At 44.5% G+C, this 9508-nt stretch overlaps 1 protein-coding gene across 1 annotated transcript in view; it reads left to right on the top strand.

Annotated features, from left to right (window-relative positions):
- Window positions 1-518: 518 nt before the first annotated feature.
- The window catches only part of SEC31A (SEC31 homolog A (S. cerevisiae)), a gene marked incomplete at its 3' end in the record, with an annotated part of 33097 nt that continues 24107 nt past the window's right edge, over window positions 519-9508 (top strand). Inside the window, exons 1-5 of the mRNA XM_010135783.1 lie at window positions 519-597; window positions 1123-1246; window positions 4099-4297; window positions 5618-5713; window positions 7729-7869. Of these exons, the coding sequence (XP_010134085.1) occupies window positions 519-597; window positions 1123-1246; window positions 4099-4297; window positions 5618-5713; window positions 7729-7869 (639 nt within the window). The remainder of the gene's footprint in view (window positions 598-1122; window positions 1247-4098; window positions 4298-5617; window positions 5714-7728; window positions 7870-9508) is intronic.

Here is a 9508-nt window from a genome sequence, read left to right as displayed (position 1 = left end):
CGTTGGCCGGGCGCGGTGTTTCTGCGGCGAGGGGAGCCCCAGGGTGTTGAAGTAAAGAGCCAGAAATGGTATGGTGGAGGCTTTTAAACCGGTTTTCGTCCTCTGATCCGGCTGGCTTACTGGGGTGTTTGGCGGCAAGTATCTAGTGAGGGTTTTCTCGGGGGTGGATTTGTTTGCCTGGTTAAGGCTGAAAACTGCTGTAGGGTGCCCGATGTGTGCCTGGATGCTGCTGGAAGGGGCTTTTCGGAGCAGTTGAAGTGTTGTCTACGTTTGCCTGTGTTACGGACTGTTCAGCAATCATCAGTTTCTCCTGCATGCTGATGTTATTCTGCCAACAGAATCAAGGTGGTGCTCTGGAGAGGATGACTTGCTTAGGTGTCTGTCTGTGGGATATTTTTAGGAAAATTATCACCTTGGCTGCTTCTGCCACGTCGTAGTACAACAGCCGAATCCTTGGCAATGCAGTCTCCCCGGACACCATTTAAGCATTACCTTTCTCGGTTTTATTTGATAGTGAAATGAAGCTGAAGGAGATTGATCGTACTGCCATGCAGGCATGGAGCCCTGCCCTGCAGCACCCCATTTACCTGGCTGCAGGTGAGTTTCTGGAAGCATGTGCTAGCAAGCCTTGGGCTACGTGTGGTGGCTGCTATGAAGTGGTAGTAATTGAAAGCTGTCGGAGTTGTTTCCTGACGGCTGGGGTGGCATATATGGTGCAGTGCGTTTAGTGGAGTTCTCCAGTTGTCCCCTGCATGAAAACATGTTTTGCATTCTGCAAGTGACAGCAAGCATCCCCTTCTTTCTGCCAGGGTAAGGTGACAGCAATCCTAACTGCTAGTTCACTGTCCCTTGCTGCTCATTTATAACTTCGATGACTTTCTGTGCATCAGGGAGAGAGAGGCACTGCCCAAAGCTTTCCTGTTCATATTAAGAAACCCCCAAAGGGGGAATCATGGGGAGGAGAGGAGAGTTGTGTAGAACTACATCTAAATAACAGAAATCTGACCCCATCTCAGGGTTGTTTTTGCACGGATGATGTTTTTATGCCCCTCCATGTGCTGCTTTTGCAGTTGCTTTTTCGTGTATCATGACTTTTTTGCAGCCAAGCACATTTCTTTGCAGGTACATCAGCTCAGCAGCTGGATGCAACTTTCAGTACAAATGCTTCCCTAGAAATATTTGAGTTGGACTTATCAGACCCTTCACTGGATATGAAGTCCTGTGCCACCTTCTCCTCCTCTTGCAGGTAAGCAGTAGGGTTGTAAAGGAAGAGTAATGGCTGTGGAACTGTTACACGTGCTGCATGTGGAAAGACCAGTTCAAGAGGCTTATCTGTAGTTAAGGGGAGGAGTAGAAGTTCAGCGTTGAAGGATGAAGTTCCATGAGTGCCACTGATGTTGTGGGACAGTGAACTTGGAATCAGAGGAGTTGCAAGCAGCAGTACAGGCACAGCTTTTCACTTTGCCCCATGCTGTTTGCCTCTGTATTTCAGGGAGACTTCTGTAATGTAACTAGACTGTCTCATGTTGCGTGTGTAGTCCCATACTTCATCCTGCCCCTGGGAAGCCGAATTCCCGACTGTACGGCTCCTCTTAGCAATTAGTTCTTTGCTGTGCGCTTGTCCAAAGAAATATTGTTAGCATCAGAGTGTCCCATTTCCATCTTGGTAGCACTTGTAGTGGCTCTCTGGTGGCTAGCTCAGTAGCTCTGCTCGTCATTGGTGAGCTGAAACAACACAGAGGGAAGTGCAAGATGCTTCTGTGGATAGAGAAGGATGTGAAAATTTTCATTGCTCTTGGACTGGATCCGTTACTTTTTCATACCAGCTCTAGTATCAGCTTAACTACTCTCTCCCCTGGTGACCTGAAACAACATGGCTGGAGGTGCAGGCAATTACAGCATATTACCAGTGTGTTCAAGTGACAATTTGACACTTCTAGAGAAGCATTTACTGTCTCCCCCACTTCTGACATGAGCAGAAATTGACTGGGCTTCAGTCTGTTATCTGTTCCAGAGCTGTAACTTCAAGACCCAAGGACCTACAACTGTTTCCTAATGTTCTTGACTAAATGCAGTTTGCTGGGTTCCTAGATGGTAAATGTTGCCTATAAACAACTGGAGAGGGGTTGAAATTGTGTACATTGGCACACAGTAAGATTGTGATCCTGCTTACGCATGCTCTCCTGATTTGGGTAAATAATGGTTGCAGTAGCTTTTTTCAGGAGGAAGCACGAGGTGTTAGGCTGCTTGTTGGCTTCGTGCCATGTCAGTTTTGTTGTGACGATTGGTGGAGCTGGCACAGCAGTTGTGCTGGCAGGCAGCTTACAGTCCGTGCCCTGACATTGCGTTATACTGTGTGAGGTTTGTGAGAAACAGCCACAGTGTCTGTTTGATGCCCTGCACTGTGGACAGAGCTGATGTTAACACCTCCTACTGACCCACTGAGAGCAGGGTGAGGTGTTTGAGCTTTTAAAATTTGCCTGAGATTTTTCAAGGCTTGTCAAGTGACATTTGCTTGCTCATTTGCAAAAAACACTCCCTGTAGCCAGAATGCAGTTCTCCTTTGCAAGTATTTCCTTGGAGAGCAACACAAGAATTTGACATTGACCCAGAAAATGTGTTACAAAGGAGGTTGGTTTTTTTTTTTCTTAGTTACTGAGGATAACAAGAAGGGCCCCAGGTAGCAATGTATATATCAGGTTTTATTTTGACGAATGAAAATATCTGGGTGATTAAACCCACAAAAGATATATCCTTCAATGAGCTTTGTTAATTGTGCTCCGAGGAAAGTTCTGCTCTGCTTGTAGAGAGCCATACTTTATCTTGGGAAGAACAAAGGGCAAGAGGAAAGTAATTGCATAGTTAACTCTGATTTTTCTTCCTCACCTCACAGAAAGCCTTCATTTTAGATTATTTTAAATCTTGTTGAATCTTGCTGGTGGTGTAATACTAGTGCCCATAGTTACCTGCAGAAGTATAAAAATCATACCCAAGGAAAGAGTCTGTCTGATATTACAGACTAATTTCCATTTGTGGCATGATTCTTTGGTGAATCTCCACTGTAATCTGAACACAGTGCTGGGAGCCTGAGCACTTGGCTGTTACAGTATTTCTCATCAAGCATATGCTCTTTGTCTATCCTTTTACAGTATGTATTTATCATGAAGTTGATCATTACAGCTGAAGTTGCTGTGATGTAAAGAAATTACTTGAAGGTTGTCCAGAGACAGTGAAGAGATTGATAGCAATGCGGTGAATGCTAAAGTAACTCCTTGCCACCTTCTGATCCACGTGGGTTTGCTTTCTGCTTGCATATGAGCCGATACATGACACTGTGTCATTTTGTAAGAAGAAAATCGTTCTTAGCATGGCTGAATACACAGGAACGTAGTTTTGCTTATACAGCAAATTCATGGAGTTGAAGAAAATTTGGGTATTTGCAGATGAGCATAGTAGTGTGAAAATACTTCATTTCTGGAAGTATGTTTAATTCCTCTTGATTTAGCCTGGAAAATAGATTGTGATCCAAGAGACATGTGTCTGTGGTGTGAATAAACTGCTTGCCGAGCCTCCAGTCCAGCAGATTAAACTGTTGCACATCCAGAAGCACAGATACAAAAAAGGATTTGGAATCTTTCTAGTTCTCCCTTTTTCTTCTCTTGTATGAAGACTTCCTGACAAATAGCAGAGCTTTACCTCTAGGCTCGGTTGGATGGACTTACAGGCCTTACTTTGATTGCTCCTATTGTTTTACAAAGGCAAGCTCAAAATCATGTGCAGTTGGGAGCATTTACCTGATTTTGCAGCCAGGAGATGAGAAGATGCTATTGGTTACCAGGTAATTGGCTATGCATGTTGTGACCCTGCATCTTGATAATGAGCAGAACTGGGACATGTCTTTCCAGATAGAAAGGTGTTGCGAGTACAGAGACTCATCCTTAAGCAGATGCAGGCAGTGCTTTTCTTCTGATGTGTTCGCTCTGTCTGTTAGCAGCAGTCTGGAGGCTTTAGCTTAGGTTGAGTACAACGGGGTGCACCTGTGTGTATGGAGCTGATGGTGGATGGTTGTAGACTGTGGGGACCTCTGTGTCTTTACAGATACCACAAGCTGATCTGGGGGCCGCACAGCATGACCTCAGGTGAAAGAGTCTCTGGAGTCCTGATTGCTGGAGGTGAAAATGGAAATGTCATTCTGTATGACCCAGCCAAAATCATAGCGGGAGACACTGAAGTAATAATTGCCCAAAAAGACAAGCACACGGGACCAGTAAGAGCACTCGATGTCAACATGTTTCAGGTTGGTTTTCTGATGTTCTTCATCACGTACCGTCATAGATGAGTGGCCTATCTTAACTTGTAACCTTAAATGTTTCTGTCCCTTTCCTCTTGCCTGAAAAGTTTAAACTGAATTTTGTGTTCGAGTGTCTGTTTGTATTTTGGGGGAAAAACCTATTCTGTTACTGGTATTTCAGGATGGGAAATGAAAGAGTTTAAGGTTTCTGTTCATCCTTCCCCTCAACAGTTTACACTGACAATTTAGTTGGTTTTTTTTAGCTCACCTTACGTGTAAAGCAGAGGTGATCTGTGGTGTTTTTAGCCTATCTCGTTTTTAGCTCCCATGTACTGTGCCAATATTGTATGGGAAGTATTTACATGCTCTCATTTATGTTTCCAGTGACATCAGATTTTTGCTTTCTCCTTTGGGGTATAGGTAGGATCCGTCTTCAGGACTTTTAAGTTAACCTGTTGTTACTTTGGGAACAGGAACAGAACAGGAAACCTGCAACATGGCCTCTTTAGCAGAAGAGCTCTCAAAGCCAGCAAGCTTTCCTGCATCACCAATGAGCGTTTACTTCCTTCTAGATACAGTCGATTGGTTTTCCCACCAGCTGTGCAAAAATTCAATTGAGTTAGTTTCCTAAAGAACACTTGTCCCTCCACGCTTGCTTTCAGCAATGCCATCTTGTGTTCATTGTGCCCTCTCTGAATCACTTCCTTGCCTTTCGTATCCATTTTGAAGTCGGGACTTGCTTGTCACCAGCCACGAGATGTGATCAAAGGGCGCTCCACGCTCTTGGTTCCTGCCACCCTGCCTGGACTTTGCATCCCAAACATAGTATTGCTCTGACTGATCGCACTCACTGCGGGTGGGCTGCTGTTTGCTGCTGGAGGCACAAATGCCATACTCCTTCCAGCTGGCCCTGTATGTCGTGCTCTGCCTGGAGCAGAGCTCTGCCGTGCTCTATGCAGCAGTGGTAGCTGCAGCACCACTTCCTCATCTGTCCCCTTCCAGAAGAGTCACTGCTTCCCACTAGCCTGTCTGTGGCTGCGCCCCTGCAGCCTCCTTTGGGTGTTTGCCATGCAGTGGAGGAGCGCTCCACAGAATGAGAGTTTTGGTCTTGGCATGAAAGTCTAAAGCAGTGTATGGGTTTTTTAAACTCAATCTTATCTGCAATCTCAAAAAACCCATGGCTTTTCTCCCAAGCTGCTCTGTGTGAGTCAGAAGCTGTGTCCCGAGCTGATAGGCACAGTCCTGTGTATCTGATGCTTCCCAGCAGCTAAGACCATGAAAGCTGATGCTGGAAATACTCTTAACATCTATTACTGTGTCTTACAGACTAATCTGGTGGCCTCTGGTGCGAACGAGTCTGAAATCTATATCTGGGACTTGAACAATTTTGCCACGCCAATGACACCAGGAGTGAAGACACAGGTGCCAGATTTGTATTTGTTAAACACTGCCTAGCGAACTACTTCAAAATGTGCATGTTGCTTAAGTTGAGACCTCATTGAAACCTACAGTTTTAACACTGTCTCAAAGTGGAGGGGAAAGTCTTTTGGGTAGCAGTTATACTTAGCCATGAGCTATGTTTCCAGCAATGTTAGATACATTCCTCAAGGGGTGGTACAACCAATCTCTCTGCATTAAAACAAAGACAAATGTGTTCCTGCGTGGTGTTCACCAGTGGCTTTCCCAAAGGCCAACAAAAATAGGCTTTCTATTGGTACTTAATTTTTGTAACATGCTTATTAGATTGTGAGGTTTGAGATATTTTTCTCCTCGTAAGATGCCTGTGACTCAAAGCATACAGTAGGAGCCCATGTCCTTAAGGAGCGGGCAGTGTAGGTAGCTTTCAGTGTACGCTTTTGAAAGGAAGTTGGTTGTGACAGTGCTATTTTGCCTCACTTGGTGTCTAGCCGTGATTTTTTGCACAGCTCTGTAAGTCACCTTTGCTGCTTTTCCCGCCTCTGGTGTGATTTCCTGGCTTGCACAGGTCCATGCGGTAGGTGGTTTGCTCTGCTTCTCATGCAGCAGCCCTGGATGTGCAGTCATGTTTATTCACAGCAGACCTGCCGTTTTGGCTGGCGGCACAAGCAGTTGATTCATGTCTTCATGGAAGAAGGTGGTCGGATTTTATCTTTTAAAAAACTGTATTTGATCTATAAAAACTGAGGTATCCCCTTAGTCTTTGAGAAGTGTTGCAGTTTATCAAGCAACAAGTAATAACAAGCAGAGTCTTTCAGGTTACACAATCTCTTAAATATCTATAACCATTCCACATCATCTAGTCTTCTGCGTGAATATGAAGATTGTGAAGGTACAGGTTGAGGAAAATAGGAGGAAGATAAAAAGCAGCTATTGAGAAGTGCGAAGATGAGGCAGTAGGTGTGGCAGTTACCTTCACAGGTTTCGGGGAGTGTCTAGGTGCTACACTTAAGGGCCAGTGTTTAGCCTGTATCACTGAAAGATCCATGGGGAAAAACAGTAGCCTTTTGTGCTTTGTGCCTTGTGGGAAAGAGTTAGGATGGGAAGAGGTTATTTCGATGCATGTACGTTTCTCTAGCTGTTACAAAGTTGCATGAAGAGTGGAAAATGGGTTTATTACTGCATGATAATTTGGAGATGACAAAGTGAGGAAATGGAATAAGTAATCTTCAGTTTAAAGATTTTTAGTTTAAAATCTGTAGGTTTGGATACTTTGTTTAGTCTGAGTCATTTATTACCATGTAAGCATTTTGGAGGATGTCTGTCTTAAAATTCCTGTAAAGTATTTTTTTTTTTATGTCTAACAGTAATTTTTTAAGCTCGGAAATCTTTTAGTCCATATACTTAATTACAACTGGAAATACTAGCGCAACAAGGTCTGTGTTAACCTTGCTTTTAATTCTTGTACTAAAAATAAGCAGTTGGGGAGAATAAAAAAACCCACAGAATTCCTCAAAGCAAACTTTTTTTTTGTAAGTCAAAACCTAATAATCCAAAGCAAAAGGGCAGTTCATATACCTGTGTTAACCTTGCTTTTAATTCTTGTACTAAAAATAAGCAGTTGGGGAGAATAAAAAAACCCACAGAATTCCTCAAAGCAAACTTTTTTTTTTGTAAGTCAAAACCTAATAATCCAAAGCAAAAGGGCAGTTCATATACTTGGATATACTTTCTTGGAGTGATTTCCTATTCTTGAAGACAGCTGTGCTTTGTTGTCTTTAAGTGACTAATGTATTATATTGTAAAGCAGAAAATGCAGATATGACTGAGAAATACTAACAGCTTATAAGTTGGGGTTCCAGGCAATCTCCTGTATAGCATGTGTACATGGGAAACCAGAACACATGAAGTATCCGGGATGAGTCTCCTTGCAGGTTTGTCATTTAGGAAGTCCTGAAAATAACACGTTTTGAGTCTTTGACTTGGAAAGGTTGTGACAGGCTGTTTTGTGTGTGTGACAGCCTCTTGAGGACATCAGTTGCATTGCATGGAACAGGCAAGTCCAGCATATTCTGGCATCTGCCAGCCCAAGCGGCCGAGCTACCGTGTGGGATCTCAGGAAGAACGAGCCTATCATCAAAGTCAGTGATCACAACAACCGGGTGAGTTAGCTCTCGCGCATCTGCACGGGTGCTTTTAAAGAGGAGTGGGGCGCCTCTTGGCACATGGACAGGTCATAGCATCCCTTCTTACATCACAGAGAGATGCCTGGTCCGGTTTTATATGACATGTTAAATATCTGATGCTTTCTTTTAAAAGGCTATGTATTTACAGAGGGATTTTTAGCATTTTAAACAAAAAGAGGCAGATGCAGGTTAAAGCAAGGCACTCAGATTTCTTATCAGAGTGATATTTGGGAGAAAGCCATTACTGATCTGTTTGGGGCTACCACAGAAAGAATTTTATTCAGCTAGTCAGAAATGATGTGTTTTGTTTGCTGGAGAGTTGAGGTCGCAGCTGATGTGTTCCAGGTGCGCACATGTAGATTCACAGAACGGGTGATGTCATGACTTAAGTGCTCAGGCAGAGAGGGCTTTCTCCTTGGCATCACAGGTGGGATGAGCACAAGGGCTGACCTCTGTGTTGTGGTTTAACCCCAGCTGACAACTAAGCACCACGCAGCTGCTCACTCACTTCCCCAGCCTCCGTGGGATGGGGGAGAGAATTGGAAAGATAAAAGTGAGAAAACTCATGGGTTGAAGTACAGACAATTTAATAAATAAAGCAAAAATTACACATGCAAGCAAAGCAAAACAAGGAATTCGTTCAGCGCTTCCGATGGGCAGGCAGGTGTTCAGCCCTCTCCAGAAAAGCAGTGCTCCATCGGCTACTTGGGAAGACAAATGTCATTCCTCCAAATGTCCCGTCCCCCCCTTCCTCCTTATTCCCCCAGCTCTATATGCTGAACGTATTGTCGTATGGTGTAGAATATCCCTTAGGTCAGTTTGGCCAGCTGTACCAGCTGTGTCCCCTCCCAGCTTCTCGCACACCCCCAGCCTACTCTCTGATGAGGTGATGTGAGGAGCAGAAAAGACCTTGACTCTGTGTAAGCGCCACTCAGTGATAGCTAAAACACCCCTGTGCTATCAACACTGCTTCCAGCACAAATCATAACCCCTACTAACTACTATGAAGAAAATTAACTCTATCCCAGCCGAAACCAGCACACCTCGGCAGGACACTGATGACTGATGGAGCTAGGGCTTGTGCTTCTGCTGGTCTCGACATAGAAATGGGAGCAGGCTGCCGCTGAGTTTGGGGAGATCAGGGTCTGTGGTTGGTCTGCAGGATCTGCCACACAGAGGAGTGTTGTCATTGAGCAGATTACAGGGATTGTCATGGTTTTAACCCAGATGGCAACTAACCACAACACAGCCATTCGCTCACTCCTTCTGACCCTGGGGGTGGAGGAAGAAGAAAAAAGGTAAAATTAAAGCTTTGGGGGTTTAAATGAGGGGAACTCATTTGAACAACACAGAGAGAGGGAAAATAATAGTAATAACAATAGTAAATACGGGGCACTACTTACCACTGCCACCATGCTGAACCACACTGCTGTGTGAAACTGCCTGCCCTCTCTGGCTAGCCCCGCCCCCGGTACAGGTACTGGGCATGATGTCAGTATGGTATTGACTATTCCATTGGCTGGTTTGATCAGGCTGTCCTGGCTGCAGAAATCAATCACGTTCTAGACAAACCCAGGACAAAAGGGCATTACCTCGAATAGTTACAACCACCATG

Source organism: Buceros rhinoceros, unplaced genomic scaffold (assembly GCF_000710305.1).
Source record: "Buceros rhinoceros silvestris isolate BGI_N320 unplaced genomic scaffold, ASM71030v1 scaffold660, whole genome shotgun sequence".
Taxonomy (NCBI): Eukaryota; Metazoa; Chordata; class Aves; order Bucerotiformes; family Bucerotidae; genus Buceros; species Buceros rhinoceros.
Note: the sequence above shows the minus strand (reverse complement) of the source record. Positions and strands in the feature narration are given on the sequence as shown.